We start from the raw sequence: 25,757 nt of genomic DNA, 5'->3' as shown, positions 1-25,757 counted from the left end.
ATGGACAACACACTGTAATTACGCAAGGTTGTGAAAGTGAATAGACCTTAATCTAACTAGCAGATAACACAAAGCATCTTAAATGCGTATCTTGCAGCTTATTATACACGGAATATCACAAAAGTGCCATAACATTTTATCCTTAATGAGATAATAAAGCATGAAAGAGGAGCGACTCAAAAATGGTCTCTGCTTAATTGTGCTGTGAACAAGCGGACGGCTATACTATATATAATTTATTCCATTGCTGTGTGCAGTCTGTGAAAAATATAGTCATGTTTCATTGCTGCTAAATTGCTGGCAATAACATATAACCCTTAGTCATGTGTATTCAAACCCATGGCAACAAACCTGGCTCACACTGCTATATGCATTCAGTCACTAACAATGTTATATGGAAAGCAGGTTATATGTAGGCATGCCAATTTTTCCATGCCATACCTACCTTTGTCTAGTCTGACCCTTGTTCGGACCTGAAATGCATGAGTTTTTTCCTTTCCTAAAGAATATTTAGCCGTGCGTGTATGTACATGCCAAAACACCAAATAAAACCCCCCAAAGGACAATATAAGCCTGTGGCAAACCAGAATTATCCTCTTTAGACTTATGAACTACTAAATCTTAAAAACTTTAACTTACCCTTGTGAAAGGGAGACTTGGACGTTGTAGCAAGGCAGAAGAGGATTGTCAGAGAACTCAAATTCAAAGGCATCTACACAGTCATCCTCATCATCTGGACCCGGAGGATTAGCCAGGACATCAAACCCACTTTCCTCTTTTGGATCTATGAGAGAGAGAGTTGCGTTAATAGGATCAAACCAAAACATACACATTCTTCACTTTCAGATTGGAAACGTTTAAAGTGGTCATAACATGACCCCTATTATAGCTCCACAGATTGCACTGTTTAATACTTTAAATGACCCTTCTCTGTTTATGGACGAGTTACATGGCAGGCATAGAATAGTGGAAGTTAGTAATTCTTTATTTCTCTAAACTTTTCATAAAAGAGGCACACAGTGGGGTTGATTTACTAAAACTGGAGCGCAAAATCTAGTGCAGCTGTGCATGGCAGCCAGCTTGTTCAATAATGTTGTGTACACACGGGCGGACATTTCAGCATCAAACGTCCAACGGTCTTTCCAACGGACTTTTGACGGAGTTACGATGGACTTATGAACGACCAGACTTGCATACACATGAACGGACTAAAGTCCTAAAGTCCGTTCGAAAGTCCGGTCGTTTGAACTTGATGACATACGACCGGACTAGAATTTGGAAGTTCATAGCCAGTAGCCAATAGCTGCCCTTGTGTCCTTTTTTGTCCGTCGGACTAGCATACAGATGAACGGATTTTTCGATTGGACTCGAGTCCATCGGAAAGATTTGAAACATGTTCTAAATCTAAAGTCAGTCTGATTTTCGACAGAAAAAGTCCGCTGGAGGTCCAATGACGCCCACACACGATCGGATTGTCCGACGGATTCGTTCCGTCGGACCAGTCCGGTCGAAAAGTCCGCCGGTGTGTACACGGCATTAGGTTCTATCAAAAAAACTTGAAGCTGGTTGGTTTCTATGCAGAGCAGCACCAGATTTTGCACTCCCCAGTTTTAGTAAACCCCCCTCACTGTGACAGCACGCAAAATTATGTAAAAATTATTACATGTAGAAACCCTATCCCGTTTTCTTCACACAAATGCCTATGCTTATGGGTTTCTTTATGTCTGAGTTAAAGTGTACCTGTTGTGTATAGTGGAGCCCAGGGGTAGGCAACCTTAAACACCTCAATACAGGGCACTTACATCCCCCCTTCCTGCCCAGGCCATTTTTCAGCTTTCAGCGCTGTCACACTTTGAATAACAATTGAGCGGTCATGCTACACTGTAACCATGTGAAATTTCTTATCATTTTATTCACACAAATAGAGCTTTATTTTGGTGGTATTTAATCACTCCTGTGTTTATTTTTTCCTAAAAAAACAAGACCAAAAATTTGGAATAAAAAAAATAAACAAAAAAAAAAAATAAAAAAATTAAAAGTTTTTCTTAGTTTCGGTCAGTAAATTTTGTAAATAAGTAATTTGTCTCCTTCACTGATGGGCGCTGATGAGGCGGCACTTATGGGCACTAATGAGGTGGCATGAATATGTTGCACTTATGGCCACTGATATGTGGCACTGTGCACAGGTGTTCTGTCGAGAAGTGCCCCCCCATCGAATAGCGCTCGCGCATGCGCAGGACGGAGCCGCACTTCAGCCGATTTGCCGATCAGCTGGAGTGACGTGACACGGGCGCAAGCGAACATCGTAGGAGGCATCTCTCGATGGGAGATACCATTTCACAGCCACAATTGAAATCCATACAAACAGCGTGGGGAGACCGTAGTTCTCACATTGTGCCTCGCTGTTGCGGGGCGGCTTTACAGTGTGCTGATGGTCCGGTTTTGCCTGTGTGAAAGGGCAGGGTGCAACACAGACAAAAATAGCTTTTCAACACAGCCACTAGCCACCCTCCAGCAGCAGCGATGCACACTCTGAGAACTATGGTCTCCCCCGCTGTTTGTATAGGTTTAAAATTGTGGCTGTGAAACGGTATCTCCCATCAAGAGATACCTCCTACGATGTGCGCATGCTCCCTGGTTACGTCAGCCCAGCTGATTGGCCAATCAGCATTTGTGCTGTTCCGTACAGCGCATGCGCAGTACATACCCGGGCACGTCTCGACAGAACACTGGCACAGATAGGCAGCACTGATGGGCAGCACTGATGAGCATTGATGGGCATTAATGGGCAGCACTGATAGCCAGCACTGACTGGCATCACTGATGGCCACTGATTGCTGGCACTTGTGGGCACTGATTAGTGCCAATTGTGGGCACTGATTGTGGCAGTGGCATTAAAAATTGTAATCAGGGCACTGATGATTCAACTTTACAAGTAGTTGGGTCAGCAAGCCCAGACCGCGTTTTACCAGTCACCTGTCTGCGATCTACAGGTTGCTGACCAGTGGTGGAGCCATTTTGTAAATTAGAGCACAAAAAAGGTTTTTCATTTTCTTGGAGTTTGTGTTATTAATGTGACAGAAGGCACACAGAGTACCTAAAGCCGTAGCAAGGTTAGTAATTCATATTGGATTGCTCAGCTAAATATTGCTTCGGCCACAAATGCCTTATAAAAATAAAGCCTCAAGTGCAAAGTCACAGGAATAAAGAAACTCAACAAAAAAGGAATGTTCTCTTTCCTTCCTCCATCAGTTAAAAGTGAATTACAGAAAACCACTTTAGACCTGCTAAACGGAGGTCAAACAACATGAAGTATATAATGTTCTGGTAATGGCCTTTCTAAACTGTGTTCAGTATCTTTGATTTGTTAGTAACTTGGGAGGATTTATCCTCACCGGAAGCCGAATAGGACAGAGATCGATAGACTACCCATAAATCAGGCACGCGTATAAACACAGTTTTGTGACACTGGCACTCCAAATATGAAATAGTTAAGAACTGCTGTTTATACTCACCACAGACAGAGCTGCCATAGAAATCCCAGGAAAGTCCAGGGTCGTCTCCATTTCGCCCTTGTAAGTCTGTTAAATATTCTAGATGAGAAAAAAAAAAAAAAAAGAGTAAATAATCTGAAATGCATTAACCCAAATTATTTCATATCATTACAGTAATTGCCTTTGTCAGAGATAAATTGTGTGTATATATATAAAAAATATATACACACACAAATATATACACTTATTTTGAGGGACAGATCCGTATCTTTAGCTATAGTCATATAAACTTTTAATGTTGTAAAAAGTTTGCTATTGATCTGCTGAAAACAAATTTTATACAAACAGCCTGTGTAATAATGCAACTTGACCAATCTTTTTTTCCAAGTAGGTATTTAGCATGCTTATGTGCACAGGTAGTGCATTTACTCTGCTTAGACCATAAAGTGAAAGTTTGGGTTACTTAAAAAAATTAACATACAGTACATACTCACCTCCATGTTGCAGCACTGTTGTGATGCTGCAAGCTGCCCCCTGCTGGGACTAAACCTAAGAACTGAGCAATCACATGACTGCTTATCACTCAGTTCCTGGTCTTGCTGGAACAGAGTGGTGACGTCACTGTCAGTCACCATTCTCTGCTCTGCCCCTCAAGCGCTCTCTGAGCACTCTCTGCTCTTCCCCTCCAGCGCTCACTGGAGCACTGGGCTGGGGTGGAGGCAGACACAGCTGGCTTCGGCTCTCATCCACATGCTGACAGCCAAAGCAAGCTGTCAATCAGGCAGCTGGGAGGATCCCAGCAACATGGTTGGGATCCTCCAGAGCATGGAGCAGCTGTGTGACATCACAGCTTTAGCCCACTGTCAGCTGATTTGCATCACAAGAGAGTGAAAGTAAGTGCGCTTCCATTATTTATAAGAGAAAAAATGGGCAAAAGCGTGACTATCCGTCTCTTTTAACACCGTTATTTAACTCTATCTACAAATTGAAATGGGCAGCATTTGCTGTAGTAAAATATAGACAGTTAATAGGTTTTCAGAAGTGCACAAGATTTATTAGGAGTACATTAAGTGGAATTGCATTAGCCTGAATGAAAACTGCTAGCATTTCTTTTGGTTGCAGGTAGACATTTCAGTGTCAAGAACCTTAGAAATCAGCATCTATGGCACTTCATAGTTTAAACAGGCAAGCTTTTGACAGCAGTGGCAGTGCAGGTGTCATGTGACAGCACGAGAGCTATTAAACCAGGTTTCAATCTGGTCCCCGGGATTTTTTTTTTTTTTTTAATATGCGACAGCTAAGATCATACTCTTGCTACCTAATTTAGCTGTCTTTAGCATGGTAGACAGAGGAGAAAAACAACTATCACATCTGCACAGCAAGGCTGCCAGCAACTGTCTCCTGCTGTCTTATAATCAGAAAATGCCCTTGATAAGAGGTAACATGCGAACGTTTGCTTCTTAGAGAAAGCGCTTAAAAAATACACAAGTCTTCTCTTTGTCACAGCAATCTGCAAATGTTAACCAAGCAAAAGGGTTCAAGATTGCTAACTCTCTAAGAATACATGTTGAATAAAAAGAGCTTTGTCATTCATTAATAACCATTGAAAGCACAGAAGGGCGGCATACTTTCACTGAAAGGCTGAGATGCTTTTCCTTTTGCATAAATAGACATTCATTGTACACACAGTCACCAGCCTAAGACAAATGCTAGGTGCAACTCTTAGAATAAAAGCCTGACCTGCTTGTAAGGACAGATATGGGTAGTTTCCTACATTGGGTTGGTCTGTTTTGATGAGCATACTATAAAGAATCTCAATAGGTCACAATCCTAATGAGCTCAATAAACAGCGGTTCTGCTGCATAAACATGTTAGGCCAATTTTCACAGGGCTCAATGAACCCAACCAACAGGCTGTGGAGTGGTGTGGGGCGGTCAGGCTGCACTGATGTAGAAGGTGCTTGAGCAGCCTCCTAAACATCCACCTACAACTACCTGTTTGTACCCCTCAGGAGGTCTTCTTCAGCTAGTAGCCTGATACCACAGCCATGTTGGCTTTTTTACCTCCATCTTCTAGACCGTGATGTAAAAAGGTTTTTCTAGAGTTCTGCGTTTTTTGGGTTTTTTTGGCAAACTGTTTTTTTCAATTACGTCATTGTGGACAAACATATGTTGATTTCCGATGTCACCAAGTCCAACTTGGGAGCCAGAAGACTCCTAAGGGAGCACGTGCTTCCACTTACAACAGAGCAGGCCTCTCTGCCGTGAAGATAAAACTGTCTTCTTTCAAGCTTATTTTTGCAGTAAAAGGCTGCTCTCCGCAATCCCACTGCAGCAAAGTCACAATAATCAAAATGCGCTTACCTAATGATTAAAACAGTTGCTCAATAATGATAATCATATATGTGTAACACACTAATGCATGTACATGTCAGAGCACATAAATAATAACAAGCCTCCCTCACAATGAGAGAGAGTTATCAAATCTGGTGCAGCTATGCATAGTAACCAATCAGTAACTTCAGCTTGTTCAATTAAGCTCTGACAATAAAACCTGGAAGCTGATTGGTAACTATGCACCCAATTCTGTGTGCACTCGTTTTAGTAAATCCCCCCCCCCCCCCAATGAGTATACAGTTACACTACAGAATGCCTTTCACTGCAAGAAAGAAAAACGTATTCACATACATGGAAGCAAGATGAAGTATGGAAATCATAAACGTTTGCAATTAATTAAAAACAACAAATTACATAAATCCTTATTTAGCTCTTTTTTTCTACATATTTTCACTTTGGCTACAAGCAATGCCTGATAATAAAACTCACCAGTTAGGAAGTTTTCCATCACCTCACTATGCGTCATTTTGGCAATTGTTCTCCCCGAGTAAGTTGCCAGAGTAGGATCAGCGCCATATGACAGTAATAATCGCACAATTTCCAAATGATCGTTCTCTACTGCATCATGGATTGGCCTAAGAGTAGAAAGAAACATTAATAAAAGCATCCAGACATGCAGCAGTTATAAACTCTCAGACTGTTTCCAGCACAAGAGCCCCTGGGTAATACTAGAGGGGGAAGGACAGCAGATGCCCACCTGGTTCCATCTTGTGCACTGCAATTAACATCTGCCCCGTGTTCCAGTAGATGCCGGACGATGGTCAACCAGCCTCTAGCACAAGCCTCATGTAATGCGCAGTACCCTGCATTATCTCGGTGGTTAACATCATAGGACTTGCTTTCCAAGCAATAAAGGACGACTTCCTGTATAAGAAAGCAATACAGTCAGAGCTATTGTAACAGGCACAATCATTATTATTACTAGCTGATAAATGACTGTGTTCACATGTACAACAAAGACAGATCCAGTGACTGAATAAATGTTAATACCAGTGCAATATTAGCTATAAAAAAAATAAATAAGCAATTGACATTGTGATACCCCATGTTTCTTTTTATTCTAATGTGTCACATACACATTAAGAAAAACGGTCATTCCACACCCCACTGTCTCCTCAAATTCCTTTCACATTGGTCAATTTATGACACGCCCAGGATGCAGATGAATGCTAGGACCTCACTGTCCACCACTAGGCATTGTTATCCTACTGCAGCATCTGAAACAATGCATGAGCCCTAGAGAATAACAGGCATCTCTATCCTGAGCCAATATTCTCTATATCCAGGGCCAGACTATGCACAATATTTCACAGGCCACTGGTGTGCTGGAGGTAGCAAACACTGCTTGAGTAACTTGCAATCTACTGTATATCTGTGTAACGTACTTACAATTAAGAAATTTGATTAAAGGAGCAATGCAGTAAGAAGTGTACTTTCCTTATGAGCAAAGAGACAAAACACACATGGAATGGGCTCCTGAATTCTGTGACTTTGAACTGTACATTTGTTTGTATAAATTTGATACGTAAATCCCCCCTGGAGTTATGTAAAAATGATACATTGTATGGCAGCACAAAGCCTGCATGAGCTAGAACACTCTGCATTTATGCAAAGCCGCCTGCACCAGGTAGGCCAGCACTACCGCAAATTACAGCCATTTGTATCAATATGAAAGGCTGTGCCATCATATCACATTTAATCAATGCAATCATCCGTAATGTCCTTAAATAACTAAATGGCGAGGAAAAGTACCCACAAAAATGAAAATTAAAGGATTTGTAGATGACCGTCTGAGGTTGCATCAGGACATTAAAATTAATGAAAAGTCAATATCTTAAAACTAGTTACTGTAGAGAGGAAGCAATGTCAACTGCTTAAAAGTGAAAAATGTTCCGACTATATGAAGATTAAATCCTTTCATTTCTTGTTTCCAGCTCAGCATGTTTTTCAACATACTTTAGATATGGCCAATGATCAACAACTAAAGTAAGCATCAGAGACCAGCACTTTGAATTCATGAGCTGTCAGAGCACGGAGCTGACTGCTATACACACACACCTAAATCACTTGACTCTGCTGCCACATACATAGGGGATTTCCCTTTTAAAAAGGCAGACTCTGGTCAAGACTAAAAATGAAGTCTTGAAATGAGCACAGCCATGTCAGATCTAGGAATGATGGAATGATTATAATACACCAACCCACCCCACACCTTTTAATTAACATCTTGTAATCTTAGAGCCACCTTGTCACCAGTAAAAAAAAAAAAAAAATTCCAGTACTAAAAAGACTGCCATAGAAGGTTCAAATCTCAGCCAGTTCAGCAGAGACCATCCAAGATTCCATCCATGCATGGGCAGGTTGATTGGATCCATCGATCAACTTGGGTACAACCAGCATTTCGGATTTCTAGCATGTGATTATTGCCAGCGGCTATAGCCACTAGCAATTACTGTTTTTCCGGCAGGGACGGCTTAACATAACTCCAAGCCAGAAGAACACAACAGCTCTGCAGTAGGGATTCCCCAGCAACACTGACTGTGTTGATGGGGAAATCTAGCAATTTTCTTTCCTGCAACCCACGGTTGGAAGAAAATCGCATCAGCTCCTTATCTAACTCATTCCCCCCAGTCTTTTTCTACCTATAAATCAAAAAGTTATACAGGCGGACAAGCCTCTGGTAGCAGTCATGGGGCATAACAGGTTGTATTATTTCTGACATGTTTCGATTATCTACAATCCTGTTCTACTGATATTGACTAATGTAATACTTCCCTGTGTAGGATCTAATGACAAATCTTGAATAGGTAGGTGTACAATGCTCACTGACCATACCGTGTTGTATTGCGAAGTCTACTGGATTGATTAATTCATAAATAAAGAACTAAAAAAGAAAACAAACAAAAAAAAAAAAGGCATAATTTATGGCTGGCCTGTCATCAGATTTTAAACCTGCCTCTGAAGTTTGAATGGGACAGGTAATGCAGGGAGCAGAGAAAAGTGAAGGGGCGCTACACAAGAATTAGAATATAATCCTTTTGATTCTTCAGAGCCTGTTAAGGTGGTCAGTGAAATCTTATAGAAAAGCTGGCATCTTGGTACAATCCACAAGCAAGTATCCTTTAATAAGGGGGAACAGTACACGTAGGGTGAACAGTACAAAAGGCCTTTATGTGGATTTTATGTACTGTTCCCAATTACAAAAAGGATACTTGCTACTGGATTGTACCGAGATGCTGGCTTTTCTTTAGGAGTGTCTGTGTTGGGCTTACAGCGGCTGTGCAGGTTAAGCAAACACATTCTGGAGTCGGGATAGAAGTGCTGTTTGTTTGCATCGGCCTGTGAAATCTGGCAGCAAAGGGATTACAGAGATTAAGGTAGACTGTGAATGAGTTTTCAAATTATTCAACAGTTCATTTTTTACCCAACAGCATTAGTAGCTCACTGACTGCTTTCACCTATTGCCTGGAACTGCTCTTTAACCATGAAATAAAACGTTTGCAAATGCGATCCTTCATACTGTGAAACAGCAAAATAAAATGATATAAAAGACATGACCTTTTTATGGCTTCATGCTTATGAAAGCTACAGAACACAGCAGGTGTACAGACAGACAGGTAATTCAAAGTTTAGCATCTGCTGAGACACTGCCATGAGCAACATCAAAGTACTTGTGAACCATCACTTGGAGGTCGGGTGTATATATAGAACGTTCCAAAACAGCCGACACACGCCGCTTGTTTTCAGGCAAAAAAATATTTTCGGGTTAAAGAGCAAGGAGTGAAAATCAAGTCACGCTCTGGCTGAATTGTATTTTATCCAAGCTGCTCTCACTAGCCCGTCAATCTTCTCACGAAATGTGCAACCGCCGCCGATGGTTTTCTAAAAACACGTAGGAACTGACATCACAGCGGACATTCTTTGCTTCACACGACTTTTATACACAGCTGTCCCACCAAGAGATGTTCCATTAGCCTGACTCTCTTGAGAAATGGCAACAACAGTAACAGATGTAAACTGCTTTGACTCAGAGGAAAAAAAACGGGAGAATTTACGGCAGCCTCTTTTCAGAGGCGGAATCTGTGTTTTAGGAATGCAGACAGCAGCGAGGGCTTCCACATGTGTTTGGGGCTAGACGGCAATTGCTTTCAGCAAGTTTTCAAAAGTGTCTCACAGCAACCAAGCAGAACAAAAAAAAAAAAAAAAGTCCCCGTAGCAGCAGCTGCATGCGAGCTGGATGATTTGCATGCAAGGCAAAGCGGTATCCAGGCGGCACATAAAGCGTATTGCCATTTCTCAGAAGCTGTAAGATCCAGGAAACCTGCTCTGCCGATCTATAAAGGTTAAGGAGACTGCTCAGAGATGCTGCGCATGTTGATTCACTGCCTGGCGTTCAAGCTTGTTATTAGTCAGCAGGCGGAGGGAAGGGGGGCGAGGAATAGCTCGAGAGCATTTTATTCATTCCGATTCAAACCAAGCAGGGAGAGAGCACGCTAATCTGTGCTCTGGGTGCGCCTGACCTAAGGAGACGGTCGCTAGGATACAGCATGAAGCCTTTTCGTTTAGTCGGGCTGCACATATTAGACCAAAGCAAGAGGCTGAAAGCTAATGAGATGCTCGTACAAGTAAGGGAACGATACCCTTGTGTCACGTGGATGGATCAGATGCGGGCAACTGCATGGTACCAGCTTAGAGATCAGCTTTCTGACACGCAGGAGGCCAAGCAAGCATGCTCCAGTAACTTTACAATCTATTCTAAATGGCACAAGCTACCATATAACGTTACAGGTCTGCAGGAAAGCCTGAGATGAACCAGAGAAGTGAACTCCGGGAACATGCAAATAACTCTCATGCCTTATTAGCCCGCATAAATAAAAACGTATACTTTGGCATTTATTTTAATATATATATCAATATATATATATATCTATAGATAGATAGATAGATAGATAGATAGATAGATAGATAGATAGATAGATAGATAGATAGATAGATAGAGAGAGAGATTGATTTAGGGCCAGTTCACACCACATGCAGTCCAGTGCGATTTTTTTCTGCATCAAAAACTTGTGGATAGTAAGTTATATGGTTTTCAATGGCATAGTTCACACCAGTGCATCATAGTAGCTCAACTATAGAAGTTCAATTACAAAAACTGTTAAATCACATCTTAAATAGGTTATGTATAATCTCAAAATCAGGCAGGACATTTCATGTAATGACATTGTCGGTTGCTTAAAGCTGACCTTAAATGATCATCATTGTCACATACATATCTGTAACCTTAAAGTGGTTGTAAACCCTCACATATACCCAGTAAAGTGACTGGCCTCGGGTGATACATAGAGACAAAACAAATCTCCCTACATAATTGTAACTGTGTAACTACAGCTGTCTTTCACCTACAGTACATCCATTCAAAGTTCAGAATTTATACAGGATCTCTCAGCTCTGAATAGCAGGGGGTGGGAGTTGAAGTTTCAGAGCTCCGAGAGCTGATTGGAGGGGAGGGGAGGAAAGGGATGGGAAACTTCCTACACACAGCACACAGGAACAGAGCTGAGGCTGTCAATCAGCTGGAGATCCCTCCCGTCACCATTTTTCTTTTGGTGTATGTAAAACTTGTCAGAAGTGGCTCATGCTTATAGCAGAGGAACGAGGCAGGAGACAGAAATGACACTTAGTGCTCTGGATTGAGACAGGTACACACTATAGAGGGATATGCTTTGTTCACGTTTCATTTCGGACGTTTACAACCGCTTTATGATTGTAAGAACTTAATGAGCAGAGCCCTCCTGTATTAAATAGTATCGTAACAGTACAGTCTCCCTTTATTTAGGAAAGCACTGCATAAACTCTATAAACTGCTATATGAAATCTTGTATAATAATAACAATAAATAATAACTTGTTTGTAAAAAGGAAGACAATGGCACTTCAAGTGGACGCAGTACTAAAACGAAGTACATAGGGGTCTGGAACACACCAGAATGGGAATATGGAAACAAATAAACTTGTTCATATATATCTCTGCTACCATGGTGATTCTTACAGTATAATCTGTGCGGTATCATGATGTGCTAAATAGGCCAGAAAAGTGAAGCCAGTCAATGAACCGCTCATGCTATCCAGCAAATGCTGCAAGTGTGCTCAAAGGGACTACTACAGCACATTTCCTTCTGAATATGCTAGCTACCTGCTTGTAATTTAGGTCAGGTGTCCTTATCTACACAATTGTTCCATCTCTGTGACTAAAACAATGAAATCAAGCAACACAGCAAGGCATCTATTTTTTTTTTTTTTTTTAAGAAAGAGTCCAGCAATGACAGGCTCCAGGTTTCTGTTATGACAGGTTTACGTTGATTTGGGAGTTCAGTTTAGTTGACACAACTTGTATGTAATGTACAAGCAGATGGAATGTATTCTAAAGCCTGTGCTATGCAACTTCTTCTCCCCCTACCTGTGCTATATCCAATTATACATCAGTCAGCTTTCGGTGTGACTGGAGGCTATGAGAAATTGGTATTACCACATTGATACATGGGGCTTTCCGTATATGTGAGGAAGACCCTTTGGTAGTTTTCAGAATGAAACAGGTATCTGATGGAATTTCTATCCATGGACTTGTGTGTCTATAAATCTGCTCATACATATCGCCTACTAATGACGAAGTGTTATTGCAGGCAAACTAAACAGAGATATGTACATTGCTGCCCTATAGAAGACATCTGTAGAGTGGTGAAGTGAGATTACGCCAGCCAATTCCGATTCAAAAACGTACAAGGTAAAGTAGGATTTCAAACTGATGGAAATTTATCTGGAAACTACCTCGGTGTCTATTCTGAGTAATGAAGAGAGCATCTACATACACGCATTTCTCTGAAAATGAAAGCCACCAGAAGAGGTTTCACAATGAGGTTTCAGGATGAGAAAGTACAATTTTTTAGAACTGACATTAGCAAGATTTAAAAAAAAAAAAAAAAAAAAAAAAAAAAAAAAAAACGTTTTAGGCCACCAAATTTCCACAGCACAAACCCAGGAGCCCTAAATGATAATTATCACACAACAAGTAGTTAGTACAAAGGGTATTGATACAGACAAAACAATACAAAGCTTGTACCTCATAGCCTAGTCGGGCCGCCCTCTGTAACAATGTCTCCCCTGCGTTCTTGTTAACAATGAGGCGGCGTGCTTCTGGAGGCATGGGGCGGCAAGGTGTGGAATCGTGAAGGTGGTTGTGCAGTGGAGACAGCTGTGATGAAGTCTGTAGAAAACTTATCTGCTCTGCAATCCTTAATGGGGAGTTCTCTGGCGAGAGTTCGGTCTGTTTCCTGAAGCCCTTTAGGATGACCTGTAATTAGATAGTTTGGATTAAAGAGGACCTATCATTATAAGGCAGACCTCACATCAATCTGTAGGGCATCTGTCGGCATTAACAAGTCATGTTATTTTGAGTGAGAAAAATACATATTTTTTTGCCATGTATACAAAAACTGTCGTCCCCCCATACTATCTTATGCAACCTAGATCACGTGGTCTCTAATCACTACTGTAGAGCTTATTGATTTTCACTTAGCAGTGAGAAGATCAAGACAACGGCCTTGATGTATAAACTATATTGTATACTGAAACTTTATATAGAACACATGGGCACAGAGAATGATGGTTATTTACACTGAGCTGAATTGAAAACCTGTACTGCAGCAGCAAAGCAGCTGCAATTGTTCATCTATCCTTCTGAAAGTACTTGTTCCTTGGCTGTCATGCTTGTCCAATGGCTTCTACACTGAGTCACTGACCCAGAACAAGCATACAGATTGGCCCTCTGGAACCATTATTTCTACCGGACAAAGCATCATTTCATTAAATCTAGTGGTGCAGAAATAAGGGGGATTACTACCTTACTCCTTGCTCCTGTAGGCTTCCTCCATTCATGCAACTGTTCCTGCAAGGCATCCTCTCTAAGGTGCTTCCAGCAGTGGCCACATATCTGCCTCCTTCAGGTACAATGCAGGGTTAATAGCCCTGCTTTGTACATGATGACACAGTGGGACTGCCCACATTCCATAGTGGCAGAGGAGAAAAGGAGAGTGCTAAAGGAGGGTGTAAGCCAAGTAGTAATGCAGCCTCTTTGACTCCCCTAGACTCATTGAGCATTTACCCTTGCATACAACGCAAGGGGGGTTGACTGCAAGGGTAGACCATGGCGAATTCCCAGATTTGGGCTATAAAGCAAACCTGTTGGTTTGCGTTAAGGGAGAACATTACATAGAAATGAAGCATTTGTGGATAGGTAGGGTTTTTATTGCAAAAGAGACATACTTTGATATTGATTTACTAATACTTGAAAGTGCAACATCTGGTGCAGCTCTGCATAAAAACCAATCAGCTTCCAGTTTTTCTTTTTGTCAAAGCTTAATTGAACAAGGTGAAGTTAGAAGCTGATTGGCTACCATGCACAGCTGCACTAGATTTTGCACTCGCCGGTTTTAGTAAATCAACCCCTTTGTCTCTTCTGCAATAAAAGATTCTTCACTTGCAGCTGTAGTCCCACATCTGCTAGGTTGAATCAACTCTTGTGTGCATGTGCAGAAGGTTATATCAGCTGGGCGTGTCTGATCAAGATTGGCGAAAATCTCAATGGGTGAAGATGTCAGCACTGGCAAAGGAGCTTGCTGACGTCACATCGCAGAAGCAAGGCAAGTACATGCTTTAAAGCATTTAAGTTCAGCAAAGTGTCACTGAATACTGTCACCTGCATTCACCCTAGACATCGACTCTGTCTCTGAGAAATATAGGTCCACATGTGCCACACAGAGGCTGTAGAATGGACGTAGGTAAACTTAAGTGAGAAGCAGACACATGAAGTGTGTGCAAGAGCTCTTCATCTAAGCGTAAGCTGGAAGACAGCATTTATATGACTTGGTAGAAATTTGCCTTTAAAGGCCGCAGTGGGAAGAAATGGGATTGGTTGCCATAGACAACACTCCAAAGACATGCTGGTAGGTTAATTGGATCCTGTCTAAAGTGTCCCTAGTATGTATGAATGTGAGTTAGGGACCTTAGATTGTAAGCTCCTTGAGGGTAGGGCCTGATGTGAATGTACATGTAAAGTGCTGTGTAAATTGATGGCGCTATATAAGTACCTGAAATAAATAAAATAATAAAATTATGGTTTAGTTGCAATAATAATTAACCCTAGAGTTTTATATAAAGACAGTAAAGTCCTTTATAGTCGGTCACCTATATAATTTGCTAACGCATTCATGTAAGCACAAGCAATCAATACAGTACGGAGGCTATATATAAAGAAAATAAAAGGGACAGTGAGCACGAGCGTAAAGCCAGCAGACTTAGTACAATGCCACTGAATGAATGACTTCAAGATGTCTACACAGAAGCAGGAAATATTAGAAATCTATAAGCTGGTGACCTCTTTGTTGCACCGCAATGTAGTTAGCACAGAACCAGCTATTAATCCTTTCAGTTGTGAAATGATGCCTGTCGCACAGAATAAAATGTTGCAGACCTCTCTGGCATAATTCTTCAGGCGCTGCATTTCAGGCAATTAAAGATGAGAGAAAATAAACATATAGAGCAAATGACTCAACATGCAGACAATCTCTTTTTGGATTTGCAGAACAATACACGTTCAGAGAGCCCAACAAAGCAGAAGGCAGCCTTGGTTTATGAGGAGCATACCAAGGCACATGACACTCTGTGGCAAAACGTATGACCCAGCCAAAGAGTTCTAGGATGAGAACTGAAATACGTAAACATTACCTCTATCTTCAGGTTTCAATTTCAAAGGGCTGCATCAAGAGCTTCAGTTTCTACTGTGTGATCAGCTGACTGGAGTATCCAAGATACCCAGCTGAGATAAATAAGAAAATCATCTGACATTCCTTCTTCCCTAAAGACAGACACTACTGGTGGCAGGGAGCACGGGGGTTTTACCTATTCTCTTTCATCCCAAATGTTAAAAGGAAACTCTGCTTGAGAACAAATCTGTCCTGTGAAAAACAAGATTGTCATTGCTAACCTCTTCTTCTGAAAAGGTCAGTTGATTGGCTGCCATGCTGATACAATGGCATCAATATTTTCAGATTAACTTTTCACTGACACGGAACAAGTAAGCAGTTTAGAAGCTCTGACCCTATCTGCTGAATTGCTCACATTTCACTGACCTGTTCACAAAGCAAACACAGAATGAACAGGAAGCATGTTGCCTTGCAATTAATGTAATACAGGCCCCCAAATGATTGTTCTGTAAACTGCAATGCTTTCTAAAGCCTTCCTCTTCTATACCATGAACCTGATACTGTGGGGTGTATTTACTAAAACTGGAGAGTGCAACATCTGGTGCAGCTCTGCACAGAAACCAATAAGCTTCCAGTTTTTTGGTCAAAGATTAAAGTGATACTTTACGTTAAACCCACAACAGTAAAATCAGTCTGTATATGCAGTAAAGCATGCTTGTTATACTCATTGTGGAGCCTAAGGGGTTAATCCTCTGCATTGTGTAAAAAGGACGTTTTATCCTGTCTTCCTTCCACTGTCTCCAATATATTTCCTGATAATTCAGAGCCAGGGACAGGCTGCTCATGCTCAGTTTGGTGTGTATTGCTAGAGAGATTTATGTGATCAGCACAGGGCCAATCAGCACTGTCCAGATATAGGGTCAGGGGTCCTGCATCCTGATAGGACAGTCAGTGCAGAATGAAAACTCCTCCTACAAGCTTTAACCAGACACCGATAGAAGTCACAAGACAGCCATATACTGCTGCTGAGAAAAGTTATTTATCCGTTTATATTGTGACAGACCTAGCCGGGACAGGCTTTTGGAGAGGACTGAATGCAAGCCTCGTGCCTTCTGATTATGGGCCCTGGATTTTAAAGGGAACAACACTCTTTGCAAGGTGAATGAGAAAACAAGTCTGATCTGTAGTAATCGGACTCAATCTTGTATATATTGTCTCATTTTGTTGTGGACTCTTTCCTGTGATCGGTTAGGGTGTGGCTGTATTCCAATGTTCTATTGTGTCTGTCTGCCCCAAATATTATGGGATGTTTATCTCTATGAAGGGAGGGGGGATTCCTCCAGCAGCCCCCCTACTAAGACTGTTTACTGATCAGACCTGACCTGTGTGTCCATTGTCATTCAACAGTTTAACCCGCCCTGTTTTCCAAGGGTGGGGGGGAGTGTTTTGGAGTGGGACCTGTATAACGTGTTTGAATAAAAAGCCATTCCTGCTTGAATACCAAGACTTGGGGAAGAATTATTTGTATGGGTTCCTTGTTCGGCTGATGGAAGTGTTCAGTAGCTGCCTTTGTGTTTGGGTATGGAATGTCCTAAATGACTTTAACCCCTTTCATACTCAGGGTGTTGTTACATATTTTTACTGAAATAATTGCCTTTTCCATGTTCTGTGTACTATGGGAGACCAGATATAGTGAATGCAGGGTCCTGGGTTTAGTAACACTAACTGAACAAGCTGAAGTTAGAAGCTGATTGGCTACCATGCACAGCTGCACTAGTTTTTGCACTCTCCAGTTTTAGTAAATCTACCCCATTGTATTTTTGGCAAAGATAGCCCAACAGAGTGTTAACCTGGCATAATACGATGTGGGGATCAAAGTAAACAAAACATGAATGGTTTCTAAAAAGCAATACAATGCATTTCTAGAAAGCAAAGAGTCTTCATATTTTGCTTACACTGTCCCCTTAAATGAAAATGCTTGAAAACCTAAAATAAGGGTTGCCAGAATACATGTGATTAGGGATCGTATCACTACAGAGTGGGCTGTGGATATATATAATATATATTGCCGCGTCCCGATAAATTGGATTTTAAAATTAAAATTTGATTTATTACAAAAACATGCAAGACAGACAATTACATTAAAATTTATTGGCTATTTACAAACATGCCTTGAAGCAGACAACAACACATCACCTAAGTACCATAGACAGCTATCCCTACGACGCTTGGTGGCTGTCAATAAGGCAGAGATTTGAAGGGGACTTCTATTCCGTAAGATGCCCTCTGGGAACTATAAATGGACAATGAAGTTATATAATTGGTGGGGGACCCCCTGACTAATTCAGATATTGCCACATTAGTTGCTCATCAGCACTTCCTATCCATAAGCTATCAATCACTTTAAAGCTTTTTGTGTGAGGTGGTCTCACAGATTGATCTAAAAGTTACGTGAAGATATTTCTCCCCGTATCCCCAGCTGCACTGTGGAATCTATTCTCTGCTTAATTTTCCCTTTTTTGACTATAAAACTAACACGCCATAAGCTCCTGAAGAAGCGTCTTTTGAATATGTGCAACATGTAGAGCTGAGCCGCATTATGACACAGCGCCTCTTTCATTCATGCGCTAATTTACCAAGTATTGGAGAGTGACCTGTTTGGTCCCTCATTTTAAGTATATTACTTTATATGATACTTAGGTGATGTGCTGTTGTCTGCTTCAAGGCATATTTGTGAATAGCCAATGAATTTTAATGTAATTGTCTTGTATGTTTTTGTAATAAATCAAATTTTAATCTGTACCTGTTTTATGCCTATAAAGTCCATCATCTGCAAACTTATTCTTTAAAATGCCAGAATACATGACTGTAGCCACATTAGAAAACACAATCTGAAAACAATACCTTCCCGTCTGTGCTTCCTATATCCATGCTGTCATCAACAGCCAGCAGCAATCTTTTCCTCTTCCTTTCCTGTGGAGTCATGTGCTTTGTCTTGCACTGCCGTTTTCCAGAGGGCTTCTCACACTCTGTGTAATCCTCAGGCAATGACGTGACTTGGAGACCCCCCTCTTCATCTGTGCTCTGCACGTACGCCTTGCGGCCCTCTTTAATCTTCTGCGGCTTGGCTGCTAACCTGGGGGCTGGGGCGGGGTTTGGCTGACTCTGCCGTTTGCTGCTTGGGCAGCCAGGTGGAAAGCCTTTCACATGCAGAGATGTTGGAACGTCTGAAGACAGGGAATGAGGGAATAAAGGGAAGGAAACGAGGAGGGAGAAAAAAAAAAAAAAAATAAGTCGAGAAGTTAAATTCCGCACAGCTGGAAAACAGAAATGATTATGGATTCTTACTGAAAAAAACCTTTCCAACCCAGCTAGTCCCATCCTATTAAAAATTAAACAGCAATTATCTCCCTTTAAAAGCATAAATAAATATATATTAGATCAGTTTGAGATGCTGAAAGGCAGTGCAGTACCTTGTGCAGAATTGCAGTTTTTAATATGGTCAGAGCCTCCTTTGCTTTCACACTTAGTCTTGAGTAGCTCCTCTCGCAAACTTCTCTGCTTGTCCTCGGTGTCTGTAATGTCGCGGCTATCACACAGCTCCTTCCGGTTTAGCTGCCCCAGCTCTCGGAGGTGCTGCAAGTGGCGTTGCTTTTTGGGATGCAGCCCTGTTAATTCAATGCAGACTTTCAGATTTGTGACTTCACTACAGTGGGACTCTTCAGTAGACTTTGGAACATCTTTAAAATCCTTCTCTGGCCAGTCCTCTAAAAAAGAAAAATGTTACAAGTTAAGCTTCCTCCACTCATTCAACAGGGCTGCACAGCAGACAAGTGCTTTGTTTAAAGCGGTGCCTTACCCTACCAAACAACTATGTCCCTATTAGTAGCTATTGCTTCTGTCTAAAATATTTGGAAAATGTTTTTTTTTTTATTTATTTTTTGGCATAAGTACCCTTTTTTTTTTAGTAAAAATTCCCGCCACTTCTGGGTCCTCGTCGCCACGGCAATGTAGGTCAACTCTGGTTTCCCGTTGACTCCTGGAATACTGGTGTCAACAATCCCAGGAGTCAACGGGTAGCTTCAGCTGTCCTGCAAAGTGTTGTTTACGCACATGTGCGAGATTGGACTGTGCATGCTGGGTAATCAGCTGCACAAAATACAGGAAGCGAAGGGCTGGTGGCTTTAGATGCCAGTAGCTGTCATGGCTGCTGCCAGCTGTTCGAAAGTACCAATTTGGGTAGGGATTTAAATATGTGACATTACAATGCTATTAATAACCCAATGTAGGAAGAGCGATAATTAAGAACATACATGTGTTTATTTAAAATTCTTCTTTATTTAAAAAGCTCCTCTTTAATAACACAGACAAAAATACTGAAATATTACTGTAGTTGCTGACTTTTAATAAAAAAAAGAAAACATACCTATCCAGAGATCCAGCACTGTCCTCACCTGAGCCAATTTATCAATGGGCTTCGGGTCCAGGCACCGTTATCTTAACTAAAGGAAACTGGCAGTGAAGCCTTGCGGCTTCACAGTCGGCTTCTCGCTGTGCATGTGCAAGCCGCGATGCACTTTATAAATGGTCCGGCAGTCTTCTGGGACCTGTGATGTGTCCCAGAAGGCTGCAAGTGAGGAGGGGGTAATTCCGCAGTGATCCGGGTGGAAGTGGGAGCGGGTACCTGTCAAAACCAGAGGAGGCAAACAAGCGGGTCTTCCCCTTTTGTCTGGCAAATGATTATACATTCCTGATTTTACAATAGTATACTGCATATGTCTGCTCTTTGCATGATATCCAAAAAGATAACCCCTTGATTGCACACCTGCCTGTTTCATTGATGAATTACAGCACTTACATCTTCTAAATCTGTTACTTATACCATAAGTTACATACAGTCTTTGAATTTTGGATTGCAATGAGCCACATGAGGGAGATTTCCCCTCACTTACTGTGCAGCTCTTCAGATAAAACACAAAGAGAAGGAAATCCTTTCTGTGGGGACAGAGACAGCATCAGAGGTTCTGACCTTTCAATTTAGAATGAAAATGCTTTGGATAAAGAGATCACTTTAAAGTGTATGCACAGCCAGGAAATATTCTTTCGTTTTGGCTACAGTAGGGAAGGATTAGAACCCCTGCAAGATTTTATTGCCAACAAATGCTCAATTGAAGAGATTCCTTCACTTCCTCTCTGTTAAAAAAGTTGTTCCCAGGACAGTAAATGGGGGGAACCTCCCTAACCCCAACAAGGAGACAAGTTAAAATCTTTTTTTCTTTTAGGTAAGGGAAAAAACTAAACTTTCTATTGTTCCCTGTTGCAAATTTTCTCTTACTTCCTGTCTGGTTAAATGTTGTTCCCAGTTCAGTAAGTAAGGGGAAATCTCTCTAGTAGAGCCCCGAATAGCAGTAAAACCCGACATGAGTGCTAAGCTTTCCCCAGTCTATCCCCAACTTGGGTATAGATGCACTTTAAACATGTATGGAAGGAAGCATATACAGTTCTGAATGACAGGAAAAAGATGCTGCCACTAAAAATGGTTGCTAACGTTTGCTTCTGAATATGGAAAATGCAGTTGGTGCAATGATCAGTTCTCCAAAAGGTCACAGAATTTCAAATGAAATAATGTAAAAAAAAAGGAAGTGGTATCTTCTGCCGGTTATCTCCTGGTTACAAAACCTCACCGACATCTGCTTTGGTCTCCCTCAAAAGACATTACAGCCGCCATAATCTACTGCTACAAGTCCCCGGAAGTTTACTCACCAGTCTTTTTCCTTTTTATTCTAGTGTCCTCCTGCGTCTCGCTTCTGCAGTTAGACCGTTTGTCTAGATCTTCTGTCAAGGTCTCCCCAGGGTGTTTGCGCTTCAATCCCACACTTTGTCCTTGGTTGACTGTGTCTGTAGTGTCTTCTGGTATCAGTTTCAAGGCATCGGAGGAAATACATTTTTCTGAAGGACAGTCCTCTTTGGGGGCCTCTTTTTCTTGAAAATGTAAGGTTTCAATCAATCTGGCACTACAAAGCGTCACATCACCTGGAAAATACAGGTGTGGTGATTAAAATTAAATGCATTCATCAAATTTATTCAACAAGTATTTAAAGGCAGGGGCAGGGCTGATCAAATTGCAGAAGTCGCGTAACCGGCTTCCCCTGATGAAAAGCAGAAGTCACGTCTAGGTGCCCTGGAGGCCTGGCCATTTTATTAAGAAACTTTAAGGTTTGATTTTGTAGAATTACACTTGACCAGCAAACATGAGACGAGGTTATACTTTGTGATGATCATAGCCTAAGATTACAAGTATTCTTTTCAAAGAAAACTGTGTAGGCATTGCAACTACATATTCCCTGACTCCTTTGCATTGTCCATTGGTTTCTAGATTAAACTTGCTGGTTCCCATGCATTATATATGTTCCTATGTACATCCTTTACAGTGATTAAACTGTCTACCACTGACTTAATATGCTGACAATTTGTTATTTTTCCTGCAGAGAAATTAAAATTTGAACTTTCATAGCAATATGAGAACAAGTCTGTGCTGACAATTTTTTTGTAGCAAGGAAACTCCAAGGCCCCTATCACATGGGGCGGACTCCGCCAGGATCTATCCGCTGATCCCCACTGAACAGGTGGATGGCTTGTCCGTGTCCGCTTTGCTTATGCAGAGCAAAACACAGACACAACCCGCTGTCCTCTATGGGCGGCCAGATGTAAACGGACCACCTGTCTGTTTACATCCAACTGTCATCTCATACGCTAAATGGATGAGGAATGGATCCCCCATCTGTTTTTAGTGGATAGGATCGGTTCAGATGTCAGTGTCCATTGACACCCGCCACTCCATATAGGGCAATAGATGGACCGACCCGGTCCCCCTAAAAAAACTGACAGGTGGACCTGATCAGTCCACAGTTTGAAAGGGGCATTAGTGAAAGTCACAGAAAATGACATTCATAGGAAATCGTTTTAGATACACACCATTGATCAAGCCTGTTGGAAAAGGATCCTTCAATCATGCACACAAAACAGTCAACAGATCACAACAGTTTTCCTGACTTGGATAGATTTGGATCAAAAAGATCATAAACATAGTGCACTAGTTTATATCTAGATGCTAGAAAGAGCAAGATTTCTTGTCCCAAAGTTAAAAAAAAAAAAAAAAAAAACACAACACAATTTATTATGGAATGTATAGAAAATAATCTCTCTCCCTTCCAAAAAATGTATCTGTGTTGCTAGTACTAGGTCATAATGTAGGGTCTTATTTATTTATATTCACAGGAGTAATGTGTAAGTGCTTAGCCAAAAGGTGGGTCATGGTACTGAGCTGGGCACCCATTTATGAACAATGAACATATATGTATTTCATTTGCTATAGCCGCAGCCTAAAAACACTTTACTACTGACACTCATTTGTCAGCAGGTGCAGATGACACTGATGATTATGGTTTATTCTCTGCTTACTCTGTGATCTGCCTATCTTAAGAAAGCAGAATTCCACTGCTTCCTGCTTTAAAAACCAACACACCAATACATATCATACTCCCTTTCTGTAGACTGGGGTGGAAAGCATGTTTGTGGCTTTCTTGCTGAATACCGCACTAGACAAGTTCCGCTTCACAAAGCTCTTCTGCTATCTCAGCATTATCTTTTACTGGCAGGGGAGAAAAAAAAAACCTAACAGACCCTTTCCACTCACATACCACATCATATACCAGAAATGCAGAAAGCACATCATCAGTTCCACTCTGACTACAAACAGCTTTCTTCTGTGCCACTAAAAAATATGTGCGCATCGCAATTTCTTTACAAGTCCCCTTCGTTATTGAGTGACAAGCCAGGAAACTCCCGGCTGAAGCAACACGTACACGCAATAATGCTATCAAATCTGTCTCCAGGAAAATAACGTGATACACCGAAGGCCTGTGCGTCTTCGCTGACTACATTTCTGCGTCGCTGGAGAGAAAGCAGAAATGAGATCACACAAGACTCCTCTGCAACTGCAAGTCACTTGCTGGCGTCTCAGGATTTCAAATTTGCCTGTTGATTCATTATCTCTCCATGCCGAGAGCTCACGTGACTCGCACAGATGTGATGCTTGCACGCCAGTCGCTTAGATCATTCGATCATTTGATCTGAGAACAATCATATGACTCATGCGGCACATGCATCCCATAATCTCTCGTTCATACTGGGGAACGGCTCCGCACACTCAGTGCCATAGCAACATTTACAAGTCTCCTGGGCAACCAGAAAAGCTGTGCTGCCACTCTTGCAGTGCCCCCCCCCCCAAATCCACAAACTGCCTGGAATAATGTGGAAGCACTTAAGGAGGACGATCCGGTTACATCCATTTTTGTTTAGGCAAGCTGGGGAACTGGTAGCAGATATAGCTATATATTTATTAACACACACACACACACACACACACACACACACACTAATGCTAGTGAAAATTTTTTTTTTTAAAAAAAATTCTCCAGGAATGAGCTGAACTCTTCGCACTTGCAAAGGGAGGCTGCTCAGCGATTTACTGCTTGCGGCCTGCAGCTCATTAACTTCTGCAAGAGTGAAGAGGGCTGTGTGACGTATGAGTCTGGCTCAAATTAGTCGCGTTGAGACCGTTGGATAGGGGAGGTGCTGCCATGTTTGGAGGTCTATCCAGTTCTATGAATATTTATGGCCAGACTTCCCACACTGTTCGAGAAAAACAGCCATGCTAGTACTGCAATATCCAATGCAAGGATCTCTTCATTCAAGCAAAAGAGTTCAGAGCATAAAAGGACAAGATTCAAATACTGCTATTTACACTACATGGTGGGTTTTTAATACACTGAAATATTTAGTTTTAATAAAGGTCCAGGACAACAAAGAAATCCCCCTGTGCTGGTTAAAGAAAGGAGACTTTGCTTTGTATCCTGTTGTGTTGTATACTATACTCCTTTGAGAACTTGTCTTACCATCTCCATTGTTTTAGCATTGCCTCGAGCAAAGCCTGGGACGTTACACAGCCCCAAGCTCTATCCTGGAAGTTAATAAGCTGGGAGGTCTGAATCACTAAACAGCCCCCTTCATGGACTTTAGCTCTCTTACTAAGAAGGTCTACAATAGAACAGGTTAGACGATAACCATTCAGACAGAAAATATCTATTCATGGCTCCATAACTGCATACCTGTCTGTAATTACCCAGAGAACTTCCGCCCACTTCAAAAAAGCCCACAGTATTATACATATACACACACACATACATACACACACACACACACCACTTAATATAGATTAATCTCTATTACAGCAAATATGGGTAATCCTTGACGATGCCTTTGGAGCCTTTTGCTGCGTAATAGACTATAAATGTTTTAAAAATAGCCATTCATTATTATTCAGAATGCTCTGGCCCCAGAATCAATGCTTAATAGGTGTCAGTAAGAATGATTCAGCTTTAGGTATATATATATATATATATATATATATATATATATATATATATATATATATATATATATATATATATATATATATATATATACATACACACACACACACACATACATACTGTACATACAAACACACACACTATATCAGATTAATATATATATATATATATATATATATATATATATATTAGAGATAGAGATTATATATATATATATATATATATATATATATATATATATAAAAACACACATACATACACACACAGACATATACATACACACTTTAGGTAGTTATATGATATATGCCATTTTTCTTATTAAGAGCACAGAAATAAATATTCAGGCTCCAGTAACCGCTGAAGAATAGTAGCAGCCTGGTTGTTTAGCCAGGCAAGCATCGCCATAGGACACCCATGGGTATAGAAGCAGGCTGTATGTACTTTAAAATGTCTTCATACAAAAAATAACTCCTTTCTCACTTTTGGGAGGGCTGAAGCTAGGCTAAGGGAAGATGAATCAGGGGTTAACAGTGGTGGAATCACAGGGTAACATTTGCATCTATATTAAGCTCCAGGATCTTATTACGCCTCATCCCATGAGGTTTCGCTGCATAAAGCAGCACAGGAAAGAGTTAAAACCTGTGAAGGGAAAACATTGGCAAGCAGCTGTTTC

At 41.2% G+C, this 25,757-nt stretch overlaps 1 protein-coding gene across 5 annotated transcripts in view; it reads right to left on the bottom strand.

Annotated features, from left to right (window-relative positions):
• Positions 1-25,757, bottom strand: part of BCOR (BCL6 corepressor) — a 314,117-nt gene that overhangs the window by 4,063 nt on the left and 284,297 nt on the right. For all 5 annotated transcript variants that reach the window (XM_073616331.1, XM_073616330.1, XM_073616333.1 and 2 more), the window contains 8 exons: positions 21,414-21,683; positions 19,124-19,417; positions 18,555-18,877; positions 13,010-13,240; positions 6,588-6,754; positions 6,320-6,465; positions 3,516-3,593; positions 640-784 (listed from right to left, as the gene is read on the bottom strand). In XM_073616331.1, the coding sequence (XP_073472432.1) occupies positions 640-784; positions 3,516-3,593; positions 6,320-6,465; positions 6,588-6,754; positions 13,010-13,240; positions 18,555-18,877; positions 19,124-19,417; positions 21,414-21,683 (1,654 nt within the window). The remainder of the gene's footprint in view (positions 1-639; positions 785-3,515; positions 3,594-6,319; positions 6,466-6,587; positions 6,755-13,009; positions 13,241-18,554; positions 18,878-19,123; positions 19,418-21,413; positions 21,684-25,757) is intronic.

The sequence above is a fragment of the Aquarana catesbeiana genome, linkage group LG02 (genome assembly GCF_042186555.1).
Source record: "Aquarana catesbeiana isolate 2022-GZ linkage group LG02, ASM4218655v1, whole genome shotgun sequence".
NCBI lineage: Eukaryota > Metazoa > Chordata > Amphibia > Anura > Ranidae > Aquarana > Aquarana catesbeiana.
Note: the sequence above shows the minus strand (reverse complement) of the source record. Positions and strands in the feature narration are given on the sequence as shown.